The 20404-nt window shown below is 40.9% G+C and overlaps 1 protein-coding gene across 1 annotated transcript; it reads left to right on the forward strand.

The window, feature by feature from the left end:
* Nucleotides 1-18234: 18234 nt before the first annotated feature.
* LOC140239643 (probable G-protein coupled receptor No18) lies at nt 18235-19506 on the forward strand. Its single transcript, XM_072319472.1, has one exon. It carries the CDS (start codon nt 18235-18237, stop codon nt 19504-19506), a length of 1272 nt encoding a protein of 423 aa, XP_072175573.1.
* The last annotated feature ends 898 nt before the right edge of the window (nt 19507-20404 follow it).

Consider the following 20404-nt stretch of genomic DNA (forward strand, 5'->3'; position numbering starts at 1 on the left):
TTTCCAGAGCGTGTACTTATTTGCCATTAATTGCATGGGCTTCGAAAGTCCCTTTGTATTAAAGTATATTTATGTCATTTTAGGGTCTGGTCCTCCAGAATCCGCCCTTACCTGAAAATCCACGTCAGGTGACATTTTGGTGGTTTTAAAGGAATCGTATGAGTTGAGACCTAACTTGAGGTTTGTAACATTTTTTGGTGACATTATGAGAGATCTTTTATGAAAATTAATATTGAAGACCTCAACACTTATTTGATGAAAATTGGTTTTGAAATGGCTGAATTATCCAAATACACTACACTACACTACTCTGTGTGAACGGACAAGTTCATCTTCATATAAGACATGTGGATTGAGTGAATGCAGCAATATTACTGGAACACATCAGTGAGGGTTTGAGGAAAATTGGACAACACGTTCAAAAGTTATGAATTTTTGAAGTTTCTGCTCAATCACGGCTGGATGAGAAGACTACTACACTTCGTGATGTCACATGTGTACATTACAACGATATAAAGAAAACATAAAGAAAATTCAACATTTTCTTTTTTTCACTTTTCTCGCATAATGAAAAAACGCTTGACTTCCCTCTTTTAGAAGGCAGGCGGAATAATTATTACCCGTAACATACGTCAGCGACAAGTCGAGGAATTTTTTTTTTAAATAAAATTTTGTGAAATACTGAGTACTCTTAATATTTTCCTTATATCGTTATACGCATGTGACATCATACAAGTAGTAGTCTTCTCATCCAGCAGTTACTGCGCAGATACTTTAAAGATTCATAACTTTTGAATGGATTGTCCGATTTTCCCCAAGCTTCACTGATGTGTTCTGATTGTTGCATTCGCTCAATCCACATGTAGGGCCTATATGAAGGTGAAATTGTTCTTTAAATCTCCGAGTTTGATTATAATGTGAGTAACTTAGTAATTCATTTCCAACCACCAGACTGGTTCTGATGTGTACAAAGGCGCGAAGATCAAATTTGCAATATACGCTCGGTGGACGAGGAAGTATAAGTATGGATACTGCTCCGAAACCCGCGGGCATGACTTGTTTGCGTCGACGGCTTGAATTTAATTGGTCGAGACCAAACAAAAAACCTAGATATCTATAATTCATGACTCAGAGCTAAGTCAAACACCGATAAGGCCCTCTTACTTAGTTTCAACATTTATTTTTTTCAAAGCTTTTGCTAACTTAACCTTTTTTTCCATTAGGCCCTATTTATAAACATGAGCATGGCCTACTTTTTCTATAGATCGACTGTGTAGGCCTAGGCTAGACAGTTTAATACCGCTTTATTTAAATGATGGGCCTATTTACACAATACAACAAATATGAGCAAAGCGGTCTTAAAGTGGGTCTGCACTGGAATGAAACATGTCTAGTGCCATCACAAGGCTCAGTTTTCTCTGTGGTGCCCAGCACTACTCCCATAATGCCGAGCGGCGTGCAGCAATTAATTAACCCGTTCCATACTGAATTCTGATATCCCCATAGACTTAACACACAGACCACCAGGTTCCCGTATAGGGGATGGCTAAGCAGCGCAGCGGCTCGCTTCAATCCCGCATTATCTTGAGCAGTGTATTTAGTATACTGTACCCAAGGAGGTATGGTACCATTATACGGTGTACGTTGTCACTTATCACTTCGCGATCTATTCGGTGCTTTCAAACACTGTCTTCAACACTCGTTTATTCTGATAGTTGTGTCGAACTTCAATCTGCGATTATGTCGCGGATACGACTTGGTAAATGCTGGATCCAGTGGGAGGAGATGCGAGCTGTTTATCGGCAAGAAATGAACAAGATAAACGTTGCCCTTCACGGCCCATCAAGCCATTCAACACAGGATGACTTTGCTGGGTACAAATTCAGAATCGGCAATATGCACCTGCCTACTGGCCTAACTAAGTCCTATGTGGTCTGATCCTTCTGGAGATGTGTGTTCGGCAATAGATAAAGAGTAATAAAACTGAATCTCCTATCTCGGTATAAAAATACCTAAAACGTTGTTCCTGGTGCGACGCTTTCATAAGTTATTCAACAGAAAACATTTTCTGTGTAAACCTTCAATTTCGCTGGATATAATTTCCATGGTCCCAAGGACTCCTTCATAATGAGTTTCTATACAAGCATCTCACTTGCTTTTTTCGGACATTTTCTATATTATTTGGTAGCCTTTGCTTCGCAAATTTCAAGATGTTTGTTTTTAACAGGGAGATGGAATCCACCTCTCTGGTTTTATGTATATTGCAGATTGGATTTCGATGCTTCATGAAGTAATTTATCATCATTATTACTGTATCATTATTATTATTATTGTCACTACTATACTACTACTCCTTCTGCTAATACTATTACTTGTACTACACATACTACTATTCTTCTTCTTCTTCCTATTATTATCACCATTACCATCCTCATTGTTACTATTATCATTAGCATCATTATTATATGGACCTACTATCTTCAACCACCTACTATCGACAATCTTCAGCATGGGCGTCACCAGGGGGGTGCGTTGGTTGCGGACGCACCCCCCTTCAGACAAAAAAACAAAACAAAAAAAAAACAAAAAAAAAACACCACTTCAGTCTGCGAGCGACCTCAATGCCGGACGCTAAATAATTATTCTAGTTTTTTAAATAATTTTCTTCCACTTTTTTTTTTTAATTTTACTCGGGGACAACAAAATCTTGGGCAAAAACAATTCTCATCCTGGGCTCTGTCAGCACTGATTTTGTACATATTCTACAGTGTTTACTATTTATCGACCGTCTGTACTGTACATCCGTACGGTACGGAGCACGTACACGTTTGCATGTACGTGCGCTTCTTAAAAGTGTGTAGGGTCTATGTAGAGCACGTTACTTCTGACCAATCCATATTGATAATGCGAGCCCAAGCGCGAGCCTTAAAAAAGAAGATTGAAGGGGCAAGTATATAATTTTGCCCATCCCCCTATAATTTCCGAGAAAAAAAAAAGTTTACCCCCATAAAAACATTGGAAGGGCAAACATATTATAATTTTGCCCCCCATAATAAATATTTAGTGAGATGGGAAGATTTTCTTGCTTTTTGATAGAATAAAAAAGTTGCCTCCATAAAATGTTCGAGGGGCAAGTGCACCATATCTGCCCCACTCCACATAAATATAATTCCCGAGATGAAAAGATTTTCTTGCTTTTTTAGTAGAAATCTGTCCAATTATTTCACCCACAGTGTGCACCAGATGGCAGGTTGCTGAATTTCAATTCTAAAAAAGCAAAGTCTCTCTCATGTGGGAGAGGGCTACCTCTTTTCACACCTTCCCCCGTTCGGTCTATTTTCCATGGACTTAATACACCTATAGATTGACAGATTTACAAAGGTTTCATCGAAAATGTGCACCAAATCTGTCACTTTACTTCATAAAAAAATGCAAAAGTTCCGTCGTGGGGGAGGGGATATTATCTCCTTTCAATTACCAATTAACCCTTTCCCAATGGCGTAGCAAAGGGGGGGGGGGGAGGGCGATGGGGCAGTCGCCCCCCCCCCCGATTTTTACCGGTTATTTGGAAGGCGGAAAAAATATAATCGAATATGGGAGAGGTATCTTACCACCCTCCCATTTTCTTTTCCCTTCTATAGACTTAGACACTATGTCATGGGGAATTACAATTTCCAGATTTTCCACAAAAAGTGTGCTTCAGATCGCTTTATTTCAATTCTAAAAACTCAAAAGCTCCGTCGAGCGGGAGGGAGTATCCCCCTCCCACATCCCCCCCCCCCCCATTAGCTCTACCTCACTATACTTTGTACATACACAGAGATGATGCACACTCGGAATAAGATCCATTAACATTTCATCGAAAAAAAAACTATTTGTTTAGATTATACAAAATCATCTTCGTTTGGGAGGAGAAATGTCCCTTATGTACACCCTCGTGTGCATGTTTTTTTTTTTTTCCTGTTTGATTGCTTAACAGACAGCGTTCATAATATTCAGTGTAAGAATTAATACAAGAAGTTTATCTAAATTACACCATTTTATATAAGCAAATTGTTTAATAATGATTTAAATCAAAATGTACTGCTACCTTAGTGGGACTGTTCAAGGAGATAAAACAAGCAAAAGCATGCATCAAATTGCACCATTTACAACATCAAAATGCAATTTCAGTTCTCACCGTGCTAGGGGGACGACCCCCTCCCACACCCTCCCCCTCGCTCGCTCCGCTTGCTCGGGCTCGGTCGCGTTCATGACATCAGTGTAAGAATTAATACAAGAAGTGTATTTAAATGATATCATTTACAGGCACATTGTTCAATAACAATTTACATCAAAATGTACTGCTACCTTAAACAAGTGGGGCTGTTTTAAGTCGATAAAACACGCAAAAACCTGCATCACACTGCACCATTTACAACATCAAAATGAAAAAAAGTTCTCACCGTGGGAGGGAGGAACCACCTCCCACACCCTCCCCCCTTGCCCCCCCCCCCCCCCCCCTCCCTCCGCCCGCTCTTGCTTGGTCGCGTTAATGATATTCAGTGTAAATATTAAAACAGGAAGTTTATTTGGAAAATACTATTTTATAGGCAAATTGTACAATAATAATCGACATCAAAATATACTGCTATACCGGGTGTCCCAAAAAAAAAAGCGGAACGGTGAATTTTCAGTACCTTGCCTTCTAAAAGTGATATATTTTTGACATTATTAGAAATAGTATCTTCCGCAGAAGACCATGATACCAAAATCATTAAATTTGGTTCAGTACTTTTTATTTTACGCCAATTTCTGTAAATGCAGTCATTTTCAATTTGTTGCGACTTATGAGATATTAGGGAGCTTCAGATTTTGACGCGCGGACGTTTGAGCCGACGCTTGCGCTGGACGTTCTCCTCTCCCTGCGTCGTGTGGAAAAGTAGCTTTAGATTACGCTGGGACGCAACGTATAAAAAACAAAATCGCGCCCCCATAATATGATCAGTGCATGAAGAAGCTCTCTACGTTGCAAACTGTGCGGACGTGAAAATAGCCCAGTACCCGTAGTGAAAAACTCAGGCGACGCAAGCTAGAAATAGATTGACTTTACGCGCGCTACTGCGCACGCTCAGAACATGTTTTTTTCCTTTGAACGTCCGCGCGTCTAAAATCTAAAGCTCCCTAATATATTTGGGTGCGACGCGCGTTCCATACGGTGAATTGTGTAAGCTCGTTGATCCATTATTTGGGAGCTTTAGATTTTAGACGCGCGGACGTTCAAAGGGAAAAAAAACATGGTCTGAGCGTGCGCAGTAACTTGACGTGCCCTACTGCGCACGCTCAGACCATGTTTTTTTTTTCCCTTTGAACGTCCGCGCGTCTAAAATCTAAAGCTCCCTAATGTCAACAAAAGATAACGCTTTCATATTGGGAGCGCGCGCACACACACACACACAGACACACACACACAAGGTTTTTTTCCTAGCCGCGTTTTTTTTTTTTTTAAGAGGGCACAGATTGGGGCATGGCGCTTGTTAAACCTATGGGAAAAACTTTGGGTTAGAGTTTTTGGTTAGGGTTAGGGTTAGGGTATGGGTTGGGGTTAGGGTTAGGGTTAGGGTTAGGATTTGATGGTTAAGGTTAGGATTAGGATTAGGGTTAGGTTTAGGGATAGGGTCCCCAATAGATTTTTAGGGTTCCCAATCTGCGCCGTCTTAAAAAACACGCTTCCTGGCCCGTGCCCAATGTGAAAGCTGTATCTTTTGTTGACATGGATCACCGAGCTTACACAATATTCACCGTATGGATCGCGTGTCGCACTCAAATTATCTCATAAGTCGCAAAAATCCGGCGAAATTTGGCAATGACTGCATTTTCAGAAATTGGCGTAGAATAAAAAGTACTGAACCAAATTTGATGCTTTTGGTATCATAGTCTTCTGCGGAAGATGCTCTTTCTAATGATGTCAAAAGATATATATAACTTTTAGACCGCAAGGTACTGAAAATCCACCGTTCCGCTTTTTTTTTTTTTTTGGACACCCGGTATAGATACCTTAAACAAGTGGGACTGTTTCAAGTCGATAAACAAGCAAAGACATATGCATCAAATTGCACCATTTACAACATCAATATGAAAAAACTGGGAGGGGGACACCCCCTCCCACACCCTCCCCCTTGCTAACTCCGCTCGCTCTTGCTTGGTCGTGTTCATGATATTCATTGTAAATATTAAAACAGGAAGTTTATTTGGATGTTACTATTTTATAGGCAAATTGTTCAATAATAATCGACATCAATATATACTGCTACCTTAAACAAGTGGGACGCTGTTTCAAGTCGATAAAACAAGCAAAAACATGCATCAAATTTCACCATTTACAACATCAAAATGCAAAAAGTTCTCACGGTGGGAGGGGTCGCTTCGCTCCCTCGCATACTAACAGCCCCCCCCCCCAAAAAAAAATAAATAGATAAAAATGAAATCCTAGCCACGCCGGTGCCCTTTCCCCGCTTGGTTTCCCTTAAAAAAAAACCTAAAGTCTGGGCTGGGGATTGAGAGCTTCCTGAATTCCAAATGTCTGTCAAAAAAATCCCGATACATTTAGTGTCAAAACGCACCCCCTTGAAAAGAAGCTGGTGACGCCCCTGAGAAGCTTTACCCTTCTGGACGCATTGGGATTGTAATCCTGTCCCAAGGCAGAACCATCAAATGCAGAACTTCCTTCCGCAATTCTGTGATTATCGTGAGATAATCTTACACATTTGAGCATTTTTGCTAGACTCACGAACGAGCAAACCGTCGGTTCGTGCGCTATTTTTCTAGCCCATTATGGAAGGCCGAAAATCACACTAATATATATTGCGCGCGCGCATACTGACACACAATCACCGCCACATTTGATGCGCTAATACTAGTTATAAAATGGGTTCAAGAATGTAGCCAATAGGAAGCGCTGAAACGAGTGACGTGTGCTTTGGTTACTCAGTCCCATTGCACTGCGTGTTAAATCCTATTGCCGATCGTCTGTGCGCGCGGCGGCTCCTTTGAATTGCATGCATACGCGCTGTCAATCATGTAAACAACTTCTAATTCGGGCTGCCGGCGCGGCCGCCGGCCTTTCTTCCCTTGTGCATAACATGTGTGGCGTACGTATAATACGTACAGTACAGTAGACCAAGCGTTGTGGGACCGGACGCGTACATGGAGTCACTTTGAAGGGTAAATCCAACGATTTAGCAGGTTAATTCTCACGCCGTTTTCAAAGTATGTTGTCTAGTAGGCCTATATGAGGAGTCTATATCAAGTCTTTAAGGTAAAGGGTGCATATTCTATGTAAAATAAGTAAGTTTTCATGCGGGAACTTAAGTGTCCGGAAACCCAATCCCCCGTTAGACGTCAATACTGTGTGTGCGGGATTTCCGAGTGCGACGTGCGTAAATGTTTGGGACGAACATCTTCGGACGTCTTGACCCACAAAGGTACGTGTAAAACGCTGAAAAATGCTGTTAGTTTTCGAATTTTCGACCCATTTTATAAAACAAATGATGCACAGGATTATTTCGTGGCGTTAGTGGAGGCGTAGCTCACTCTCGGGTATTTACAATGTAGTGCACCATGCACTCGGCTTCGCCTCGCGCATGTTTCACAATTGTAAATACCCTCGAGTGCACTATACGCCTACACTAACGCACTCTATCCTGTGCATCATTTGTATACCTACGTATGAGAAGCCGAAATTGCAAAAACAATTCAGCGCGAACAGCACATTAGTCAAGCACAAGATGAGCACGTCAGTGGATTTATGTATATGGGGCAGTAATACCCACCTTGACAAACCTTTATTTGCATTCATTTATTTTTTTCATTTCCAACAGAATCATACAGGAATAGAATGCACACATTAACATGACACCGTATACAATAAACGATATCTACACTCTTGCAAGACATTTTAAGTAAGCAGGGCCGCCGGAACCGGGGATGGGGGGGGGGGGGGGCTTGGCCACTCCCTACTTTTTTTTTCACCATACTACATAAGGTGTCACCCACTTTGGGACCCCCAATTTCTTTTCTTTTTTAACCCCGGAAGTGCGTAAGTGGCACTAGAAAGGCTTTGATTTCCGCTGACTTTTTTGTTTGGTTTATTTTGTTGTTGTTGTTGGTGGTGGTTTTGTTTTGTTATGCCTCCGCCACGAAGTGGTGCCGGAGGCATTATGTTTTCGGGTTGTCCGTCCGTCCGTCCGTCCGTCCGTCCTTCCGTCCGTCCATAATGAATTTTGTGGACAAGGTAACTATCAAAACCTGTTGAGGTATCCTAATGAAACTTGGCAAGTATGTGTATTGGGGGATGAAGTTGTGCCTATCAACTTTTGGGTGCACATGCTCAAGGTCAAAGGTCAAAAGGTCAAGGTCAAATACATAAAATTTCACTATTTCCACCATATCTATTGAATGCCTGAAGATATTTTCTTGAAACTTAGTGTATACATGTATTACCCAATTAAGATTCTCTGGTGAAAGTTTGCGTCATGAGGTCAAAGGTCAAAGGTCAAAAGGTCAGGGTCAAATACATGAAATTTCACTATTTTCGCCATATCTATTGAATGCCTGAAGATATTTTCTTGAAACTTAGTGTATACATGTATTACCCAATTAAGATTCTCTGGTGAAAGTTTGGGTCATGAGGTCAAAGGTCAAAGGTCAAAAGGTCAAGTAAAAATATCAAAACTTCTTTTTTTTTCTCCGTGCCTTGGAAAATTGTTCAAGGTATCTTCATGGAACATAGTATATACATGTACTGACTGGAAGTGATTATCTAGAGAATGTAGGGTTCATGGGGTCAAAGGTCAGGGGTCAAAGGTCAAGTGCAACACTTCAACATTTTACTATTTCCCTCATATTTATGCAATGCCAGCAGGGTTATTATTTTTGTACACTTGGTGTATGCATGTGTAAACTAATAGAAATTCTCTGGAAAGTTTTTTTTTTTCTTCTTTTTTTGCCTCAAAGGTCAAAAGGTCAAAGATCAAGTGAAAGTGCTGAACTAACTTTTTCCTCCATATCTCGAAGTGGCTCAAGTTATCTTGAAACTTAGTACATATTATGCATGTTCTACCTGAAAGTGATTATCTTATGAATTTTAGGGTCAAGGGCCAGATGAAAATGGTAACAATTTACTATTCAATTCAGAAATTGCACTTTTTCTCCACACCTGTACCTTGAAAATTACTCAATGCCTAAATGTATGAATGGGTCAAAGTCAAGTTAAAGTCCTTAAATCCCTAGATACATGCTCTCCTATTCATCCAATTAAACCTAGGTCAAGGAAGGTGAACATTCAACACATTTGTGACAAACTTGTCATTTCAATATTTTGCCAATTTTGTGAAAATGTAATCACACATTGTCCACATGTACTATCTAGACCTATTGGGAAAATCATGCATTATGGCGGAGGCATACCAGTCGCCAAAGCGACATTTCTAGTTTTGTTTTGTTTTTTACTTTTCCACCACACCTTTCTTTATAAAAATGCTTGCGCGCTCAAGATGGTTGAGATCGAACAGAAATAAGAACGATGTGCTGTTATAATGCAGCCTCCATCTTTATCACTGTTGTCTTTTTAAGGTGGCGTCATTCGCAAAACATCGTAATCGTCTCTTTCCAAATATCAGAATAAGATCATTCCAACCGTGTGTCACTGTCTATAGGCACACAGTAAGAAATACGGGTTCAAATTTGAACCCCCAAATTGTCGCTATACAACCACCCAATAGGGTGCAACTTTGCACCCCAACAAGCAATTTGCACCCTTAGAGGTGCAATAAGCTGGATTATAAAATGGGTTCAAGAATGTAGCCAATTGGAAGCGCTGAAATGAGTCACGTGTGCGTGCATGAATTCCTTAGAAAATGCACGGCCTGACCAGGGAGGTGGAAGAGTCTCTTCCACCTCCCTGGCCTGACGTACGTCACAATGTTTACACTAGCAGTGCGCACTCAATCAGTTGTTACAAGTGCGTCACGCGCTACTATACGCGCTGTCAATCCTGTAAACAACTTCTAGTTCGGGCCGCGGGTTGCCACAACAGCCGGCGGCCTTTCTTGTGCATAACACGTGGCGTACGTATACTCTACGTACAGTACTTATGTGCGGGATTTCCGAGTGCGACGTGCGTAAATGCTTGGGACGAACATCTTCGGACATCTTGACTTTTGAGCGAGTGCTACAATATGTAGCTGACTGGTATTGACCCACAAAGGTACGTGAATAACGCTGTTAGTTTTCGACCCATTTTATAAAACAAATGATGCACAGGATTATTTCGTGGCGTTAGTGAAGGTGCGCCGCACTCTCGAGTATTGACAACGGTTGCAAACATGCACTCGGCTGCGCCTCGTGCATGTCGCACCATTGTCAATACTCTCGAGCGCGCCGCACCTTCACTAACACACTCTGAGATATCCTGTGCATCATTTGTATATTTTTAACCTAAAGGGGTGCGAATTTGCACCCTCAGTTTCATGCTAATCGAGGGTGCAAACATGCGCCATAGACATTAATACACCGTGAATTGAAAATTTGGACCACGAGTACCAAGGTTTTACTCCTAAGATCAAACTTACATGCTTTCTGATGCATATGTGTGCATCTGTGTAGGTACGAATATAAATATCAAGATATTCAATTTTCTACTTGCATAATAAAAGGTGCAAATGTGCACCCCAGGGTGCTGCTATCGGGACAAATAGGGTGCAAATTAGAACCTTCATTTTTTTTTTTTTTTTTTTTAGTGTGTGTAGTGTGTGAAATTAGTGCACATTTGACTTATTGGCACTGAAAGGGTTAAACAGGGGCATAACATTACAGCTATTTAACAAAGAGTGGCAGACAAAACTCGAATCAATCAAAACTGAGAAAGAAACGCTTATAATTTTGGATCGATTGAAGCCTATTTAAAACAAGCAAGACGGAAAAAAGTCTTTGAATGTGTGTCAGGCACAGAAATAGGCGCTAAAATGCTTCACTTCTTTAATCCTTATCAAAAGTATATAATGCACCCTGATTACTTATGCTGACATCTCTTTCCCTTTATTAACATTATGCATATATACCAGTATGCTGTACTGATTATGTAGAAATGGAGAAAAGTTATTGAACTTGAACTTTACGTTCCATATAAAATGATGCGGAGGAAACGCATCAACAGTTATCGTAATGTCGCCGTAGGATTGAACCCAAGTGATCAAAAATAGTTTCCCTTACGCTGCAAGGTCTGAAAATATATGTAACATAAGCACAGTCTCCCTTACTGCTAATATATACTGAAGCTACTGAAAATCGTCAGAAGTCGAACATTTTCTTGCACACATCCTATATACCTCAAGACTGAATGCAATATTACAATGCCGAATTTGACGACAATTAACAAAGCGCACCAAAGATTCCAGCTCCTTTTCCACCTACTTGTCTGCTATTTGCAGAGCTTGGAATCTTGTAATCAAAGCAGTCCACCGAATCAGTTGATCTGGCATGGTTGTAAATTGTACTACAAATTGTAAAATTTCAGTTGTTGATTTTGTTGTTCGTGGAAACCAGAGAGACTGTGTAGGAGTGCCTATAATGAGGCAAAACTAATGCGTATGCCTACTGACTGGACTACAAGCACTGAAATACATCTAGTCGAAGCAGATCCATAACGGATATGAGGCCTTCAGAGAGAGAAAAAAAATCTTATCAAAATGCATCGAAAGCTTTGTCTGGTTTTCCTCTTAACCCCCATGAAACAACAACAACAACAACAACAATGGCTTATAAAAGAAATATGACAACACTCGATATTTCATTCTTCTGACGTATGTATTATCTCGTATTCATAATGACCGGATTCGTGACTATGAAAAGTTCTGCCTATTTATACCAGGTTATGAGGACAGTGTCATAGTTTATATAAGGTTACCACTGATTTGAGTAATAAAGATATACAGGCACATAGGATCAAAATTGACATGCAGATATTCATTTGGAGTTTTGAAAGTCATCGAATGCATTTGGGGATCTCATGTCTACTCAAGGAATAGAATGATCAGTCTGGTTAAGCTAGTTTGATTCTCTTTTGGTGTAAATTTTTTCGTACTTATTATGGACTAGATTTGTAACTGTGTAAGGTTGTACCTGTCGTGCCAGAAACTGGTAAAGCGCTTTATTTCCCACCCTTCATTTGTTATTAAAGAAATCGAAATGTGTGATACATCATGATATTCTGGATTCATTGAAGACTAGGGATTCCCTTGAGGAAGTTGAGATGACCATGTACCTCTTTTACATTATTTGCAAATAGACGCGTGCAAATATGGGTAGCCATGCAGTACTACTTTTGTGCGAGCATTTTTTTTTTATTCTTGCTCAGCCTGTATTTGTTACTTGCTTTGTGAATATTGACCCATTACGCCCTCCCTCAATACACTCACCTTTTGACTCTGGCAGGCCATAAAACCAACCCGGCTCTTTCTCTCACTATTTACAAGCGATTTGTTAGTGATAGTTATTCATAATTACGAAATGTCGAATATATGATAGGGTATCACGGTGCGATACGTTCAGTTATTAGGAATATATATGTGCTGTCATTCATCAGATATCTTAAGCAAATCTATCCATGACGAATTGTCCATCATGCATTACACCAGTTCGTATTCACTCAAGTTTCATCACACAGTCAATGGCAGTGTCAAAACAGTTGGATAATATAAAAGTCATATGTGTAATGCCAATTTCTATTAAATTTCAATGCAATTCAAATTATTCTATTTCCATACAAAGTAATACAAGGTAATATACATAACGCTTTCTTGAATAAGGAATTTCAAATCACATAAATTTCAATAGTATATAATGCAATCATAGTAATTTTGTCTTTATATTTCGATAAATGAACTAAGTAAGTGATTAAAATCATATTGTACATTATTTTGTATAACTGTATATGGAAAAACAGAAACCCACAAGAAAATCAAAGCTTGTAAATTCTGTGAATTACTAGTTGAAGATAAGGGCATCTCAAGATCAGCCAAGGACTCCATGTATGAAAATCTTAACATCATGACGTCAGAGAAAGGAAAGAGAAGAATGATTATAACAAGGACAAGGACGAAAACAATGACATACAGCATATGTCAAGGAAATACAGCATATTAGACACTCGTATTTGATATGGTATTTGTAATGATGTCCTTTTCCACGATGTGTTGAGTGCTATTGTATCATCTCAGTTTGCAGATAAAGCCGGCGCCTGGGAACATCATCTCCCGATGGGGTCAGAGGGAATTTCAGTTGCAACAAGCACGTTGTCGATGCCAACGGGCCCCCAGTTGTTCGAGTTCAACAACTACACCCAGCGAATCATCATCGCGGTCGTTGTTGGTGTGGTATTCCTTCTCGGCACCTCGGGCAACGGTCTCGTCATCCTCGCCGTCCTGCTCTCGCAGACCTGTTCACATGCCTCTGCTTGCCTTTCAACATAGTGGCCTTGCTGAGCCGCGACGGATGGCCACTTCCCGACTGGATATGCGCCGCAGCTTCGGCCGTGACTCTTACGTGCCTCGGCGCTAGCGTTATGACCCTGGCGTTAATTGCCTACAATCGATGGTATCTTCACACGCAACCAGCGGCAAAGTTCCAGAAACTGTACACAAAGGGCAAGATACTTGTTATGGTGATCGCTGCATGGATGTACCCCTTTCTGCTCGTCATAGTGCCGCATTTTGCTGGGCTCGGAAAGCTTGGTTACTCCAATGATTATAAAACATGCACGCAGGATACATCCTTGCCTACGTCAGAGTTCTACAGCCTGCTAGCAGGTGTTATGGCCATCATACCCGTATTCCTGGCCGTGGTGATCATCTACGTAAGAATCTACCGCTTCGTCACAAAGCAAATGAAACACATGTCTACGTTGAGGGAGACTGGTCCCGCGAGTTCGGGGACGCGGTCCGTTATTGCTGTGGAAATGAATTCCTCAGAAGTTACTTCAGACGATGCAAGTACGACGACGACAACCAAAACGCCCTCAAGTAAAAGTCTCGCCATATTGAATAGCGATCTCGACTCTTCTCAACTCAGCCTTCCTCCACCACCAGATGAAACTCTGAGCGAGGCAGCTGTGGAACCGAGGCCAGATGATACCAACGCTCCTGATCAAAGCTCAAGGAGAAGTACTGAAGGGAATTCTAACCCTTCAAACTCCGAAGCAGCAGAGCAGACGCCGCCACCCAAACAGGATAAGCGATCGTCAGTAGGAAATCCGAAGGCGTCAAGCAAACCAGCATCCTCTAAACTAGATCGTCACCATGTCCGTGTAACCAAGAGACTTGCAGTCGTTGTAGTTGCCTTCTTCATCTGCCTATTGCCTTTCGGGGTTAGCGTCGCTGTTCCGCCGAGCGACCCAGGAATTCCCTGGACAGGTCTGCTTGTTTCGTTTAACAGCTGCATCAACCCCATGATATACGCAAGGACCATGCCCAATTTTCGAAAAGTGATGGGGTACATCGTTCGCTGCTCCTGTAGGAATATTCCTCAACCTGTAAGCTGCATAAGACGGCATTAGAATCGAACTTTAGTGTTAGACACGTTAGAAACGTTCGCTGTTCATGAAAGAGTGCAAGACGTCGTCTGCGATATGATTATTTCTGACATTTTTTAGAGTCTTCTCGTGCGACTTTGATAAATCTAGAAATGCCTATCGTACGCTTACATAATACTTGTCACACTCACATCGATTCAGAAGAGAACTTATTTGATGCTAGAGTATTACATCAAGGTGATATCAACAAAAACGTATAAATATTGCTTTACAATACATCTTTGGTGCATGCAGTTTGTTTTGGTGTTATGTACGTGGTATTTACATGTACGTATGTATAATAAGATCAGAGAATCTGGAACATGGTAAACATTTTACCATCATACATCGTGTATATTTCAAATATATGACAGGCTGTAGTTTACATTTAAACCAATAAAGCCTCAGTTTTTAAAGTGATATCAATGCATTTACGTCGTCAGAAAGCTTCTACCTGAAATAAATTTCTCTCAGTTGTAAATAGAAAACCAACCAATTGCACGAGACCATTATGAGGGCTTTTTATGATTAAGTTCACTAATAACAGAACAGTACTTTCTAGGTGTCTAGACTGGATGTTTTTCACTCCCTTTTAATTCTGCTGTAGGAAAAGTGAATGATTCATGTTGTGACATATTCCTAACATATATACATTAAATGCAGTGCCGTATATCTTTTATACGGCTCTAATCATAAGCATGCACGAATACAAATACGTACACCAAGTCCACGGGTGCACGTCATGAGACCGACGCCCACGAGCCATACAGCCCAAGAGTCATACAGCCCATGAGTCATGCAGCCCACGAGTCATACAGCCCATGAGTTCGTCACTAAGCAAATAAGGCCCATGAGTTCGACATTACAACACGGGACTTAATGTGTCGGTCTCGTGGACCTTGTTTGCTTAATGTGGAACTCATGGGCCGTAGGACTCGTGGACTGTACACCTCGTGGGTTGTATGACTCCTAGGCTGTCGACTCTAGGATATCGGTCTCGTGACGTCTCGTGGAATAACCCTCTTAGATTACCGATATGATTGAACTTTTTCTTTTGTATATGAGTACTGTTATGCAGAGTATATTAAAGAATATCAAATTATAAGTGAATGTCACCTGACTTGCTTACAATATATACATGAATCACCTATGTCCATGTTTGGCCTTGTTTGGTCTGTTTGTTTGCATGTTATCCAGGGCCTTTATGACTCGAATATCCTTTTGTAAAATGTCAAATGTTTAATGAATTGGTTAAATAAACTTGAAACTTGAAACCTGAAACTTGACCGTTGTTAATGAGGAAACTTTAGAGGGAATATCGCAAGAAATACGATGCTGTGGCACAGATTGGCTTCCCGTTAGGACCTCTGCGCATGGACCGTATAAATGACGCTCTCTTAATTCCTACACTTATCCGTCGAGTTCATTGTCACGTAAACAGCAGGGATAGCCAGGGGATTTATTTTTTCAAACTTCCTTGTTTGTCTGATGAGAAAGCTCATAAAAGAATCTTTCCAACTCGAGTGATAACATATGAAAATTCGATGGACCTTACTGACAACTGCCAGTTAGCCTGACATTTGGTGATCTATAAGGTAGGTTAGGATTCATAATGTTACCTAGTTCATATCGAGTTCATATCTGTCTTCGTACAACGTGGATAAGCATGAACAGTGATCAGTGAAGTAGACCTGTACACTTTCTTGGCTTCGATACTATCTCTTAAAGTCTGTAGAAAATTATTAGGGATAGACTCCTCCATCTATTATTATTGTAGACTTTGGGTTAACGTACATCTTCTTTCAATCCATTGGATAATGAAACGTAAAATGGCTATGTTCTTTCCTGGTATTTGCTTTCACACAGGAAAGTTAATCAAAATAGTCAGAATCACTAATTATTCCTGCGACAGAATAATGTTCTGAGTCTGTTATTTAGTGTTTTATATCATGGTGATGAATTACATCCACCGTTTAAGCATTGAGCTATAAAATGTTGAAAATCAGAAAATGACATGTAGAACATCTCTATGTACCATGTTCGTAAATTACATACAGGTATGTATGTCTGTCTGTAGACTACTTTGATCGTCTCTCCCGTGAGATAAGCTAAAATGTGTTGCATACTTTCCCGTCAAGATTTAGGAGAGCTGAACTATTGCGCAGGAAGAGCTCTTCCGCCTTGACTTCAATACTTGTAGAAATTCCTAAGGGATTTCTACAAGTATTGAAGTCAAGCGTGACACATTACTCAATCAGGATATTTTGGATTTTACTGGATTTGTGTGAAGGTAATACAGCACTGCTGTAGCGAGGAATATTCTGTCATGCCGTTAGAGCTAAAGGGACGTTGTGTTTGACACGCGCTGGCAGATTTGAAAAGTGACTGTTGCCATATCCTGCTCTACGTCTTTATCTACCAGTTCCGTTTGGGTCTGAATAATCACCACATAGTGGCACGTAACATGTCTCATGTGTGCTTTACATAGGCATATTCCGACACAATTGTCATGGCGGATTGTGCTAACGACACAGAGTTGCTAAATACATTAAAGGCATATGGAAGAACACGGCAAACACGGAATTCTAACAGTAGACCAATTACCCTTTCTGTTTTGAATGAATGCTGGCGCTGCAAAAGTTTCACTTTTATTGTTTCATGGAGTGGAGGGGTCGTAAATTGAAATCATTTTTGAATACTATTGCTGGACCCAATCATATTAGTCAATATTGATCAAATCTTATATCGCGCAATGGGTAATTGCAGGAGATTACTTGTTGTGCAAATCGTAACAATAATTATTCCAATCAGTAGGCAGCGGTAGGCCTATATCTTACAGCAATGCATAGTTCTCAACCCAGTTGGCAACAATTTGTTGCTCTAATAATTTATAGTGCTACGCCCTTTGGAAATATTTCAATTCAGTTCGATTTAGTTTGATTTTATTTCTGCATTCTTCTACAGATATCATACATGAAAATGATAAATTGTTGCCAACTGGGTTGCCCAATGAAATTCGTAACGCATCAACTTTAAGATCTTTTCAAATGTCATTATCTGATTATCTATAGATAGAGCATTAAAAGGACTCAATGGAGTACCACATGTAGCAGCCATTTCTTTCTTCTTCTTTTTTTTTGGGGGGGGGGGGAGGGGGAGGGGGTATATGAGTCTTGCCTTTTCTTTTCTAAGTTTGTTCTCCTCCTCTTATTTTCTTTTTCTTGCTCTGCTTTACTCTGCCTATCTCTGATTATTGTTGACTCTCACTGTACCAGTTCGATTATGATTCTCATTATTTTTTTCTTATGTTTTGTATATACAGTGTATTATTCTTGTATTGTATTGTAAATTCGGGACCCTGTAGAAGAACAGACATATTTTGAAAATATGACTGAACAGGCAATCCCCCGTTTCTTCTGTACATATTATGCAATGCATATGCAACTTGTAATGTGTGTATTTTTTATATGAAGATGGAAATAAAAATAAACAACAACAAACAAACAAACACGTGTATCTGACGACAACAACAAAAATATTTCATTTAATTTTTATAATCATTTTCCGTCCTAACTCTGATTTGTGTTAATTTTCCCAGCTTCGCAAATATAGAACGGTCAGAAAGAAAGATGGCGGCAAATGAAACCGAAGGTAGCAACGGGCTCTTCGTCTTTGATGACTACAACCAACGAATCGTCATGGCTGTCTGCATGCTTGCCGTCGCCGTTACCGGCACCGTGGGCAACAGCCTCGTCATCCTCGCCGTCGCATTCTCAAGGAAACTCCAGTCGGCGACGAACTGTTTCGTGCTCAACCTGGCCTTCGCTGATCTCATCACGTGCCTCTTTCTCCCGTTCGGCATCGTGGCCCTTCTCAGCAAGGGTGGATGGCCACTCCCCGGATGGATATGCGCGGTTGCTGCTGCGATGGGCCTCATCTGCTTGGGCGCGAGCGTCATGACCCTGGCACTTATAGCGTACAACAGGTGGTATCTTCTCACAAAGCTTAAAAGCGACTTCCAGAGAGTCTATACCAAGAGGAATATCATCCTTATGATCATCATGGCCTGGCTGTATCCCTTCATCCTGGTAGTCGTGCCACACTTTGCTGGTCTGGGAAAGCTTGGCTACTCCAAGGAGTACAAGATGTGCACTCAAGATACTTCTCTTCCCACCTCCGAACTCTACAGCCTCTTTGCGGGGGCGTTTGCTATCATACCCGTGTTCACAGCCATCGTCATCATCTACATTCGCATATTCAGATTCGTTACTCAGCAGAGCAAGAAGATGTCCGCAGTGATGACGGCAACACCGGCATGCTCTAGCAGACCTGTCCATGTGACAATCGAGACGAGCTCGTCAAGCGGAACTCCACTCACAGAGGTTACGTCGACAGGTGACTCGAGTACAGAAAGCAAGTCACACTCCGATCAAGCGGAGGCTGACACAGATATCCAACACCATCAAGTTACAACGTGCTCAACGACTGAGGGCGCTTCAAATGAGTCAAAGACATCAGTCAATGATATAAGTGGTACAGGAAGAACAACATCCCAGAGAATTCCTGAATCAAAAGGAGGTAAAACCAACACCAAGCAACAAAGGTCAGTGACAAAGTCTCCTAGACAACTAAATAGGTATCACGTGACAGTCACCAAGAGGTTGTCTGTCATAGTTCTGGCGTTCTTCGTCTGTATCCTACCCTTCGGCATCAGTGTCTGTATCCCTCCGAGTGATCCCGGCATCCCTTGGACCGGGCTCCTGTTGACAGTCAACAGCTGCGTGAATCCCCTCATCTACGCACGAACCATGCCCGTGTTCAGGGACGTTATGGCCTGCCTCCTCCGCTGTCGGTTCAGGCAGATTCCGGAGCCAGTCGGGTTCATAAGACGTAGGATTTAAGGGTCGGCTTAAGTTTGAGTTTGATTTATTTTCATATTTCTCAAAGATGATTACTTTAACAAAAGACGAAATTGTCGAATCTCTCAAACTGTCAAAGTAATACTCAATACAAGTGTCGTAAAATGGTCATATTATGTAGATATTGTAGATGTATAAAAAAGAGAAGAACATGAAGGAAACCCTACGAAAAGCTGAAGTTTATAGGACTTGCATGTTCGAGAAAATAAAAGCTCCTATCATCAACACCTGGAAATCAGGATTGAGAAAAGATTGACCAAACGAATATCTCTACATTATATATTCATTGCAAACATCCACATGGATTCATACACACTCACACACACACACACACACACTTGGGTAATTTCAACATTTTGGCAGAACCATGAGGTAGAGCAGATAGCTATCTTTTCGGCTTTGTATTATAATCTGCTCATTTTTGTGACAAGCATTGTCTTCTTTGGGGCAAAACAGAATAGTGGACTGGGATGTGCATTTTCATGGTATAATCACATACACACATCATGATATTATAAACGCATGTGTGTGTGTATATACTGCTATATGCAGTTCATTGAGAGGGAACTTAATTGTCTTTCTGTTTGCGTGGGATCGCTATGTCTTTGTTTTAGTTTTTACTTCTCTCATGTGTGTAAGTAGGAGGATCCGCTTGGAAACAGATGTAAAGATCAAGAGATTGCAACATCATGTATCTAGCTGTTCTTTTAACAGCATTTATTTTGTTCACACATGTTTTGTTTGTTACGGTTTGTTAGAGAACGGCTCAGGGGCCGTATTCGCTGATACACAGATTAGGACGAACTGACACACTCCATGTATGTTAATACCTTCGTGGAGCTTTATGAAGTCACTGTCACTGGGAAGGCGATGAGCAAGT

Source organism: Diadema setosum, chromosome 16, assembly GCF_964275005.1.
Source record: "Diadema setosum chromosome 16, eeDiaSeto1, whole genome shotgun sequence".
Classification (NCBI taxonomy): domain Eukaryota; kingdom Metazoa; phylum Echinodermata; class Echinoidea; order Diadematoida; family Diadematidae; genus Diadema; species Diadema setosum.

Bases quoted from the DNA above. Each gene is read 5' to 3' on its own strand.
- LOC140239643 (XM_072319472.1), top strand. From the start codon at position 18,235: ATGGCGGCAAATGAAACCGAAGGTAGCAACGGGCTCTTCGTCTTTGAT.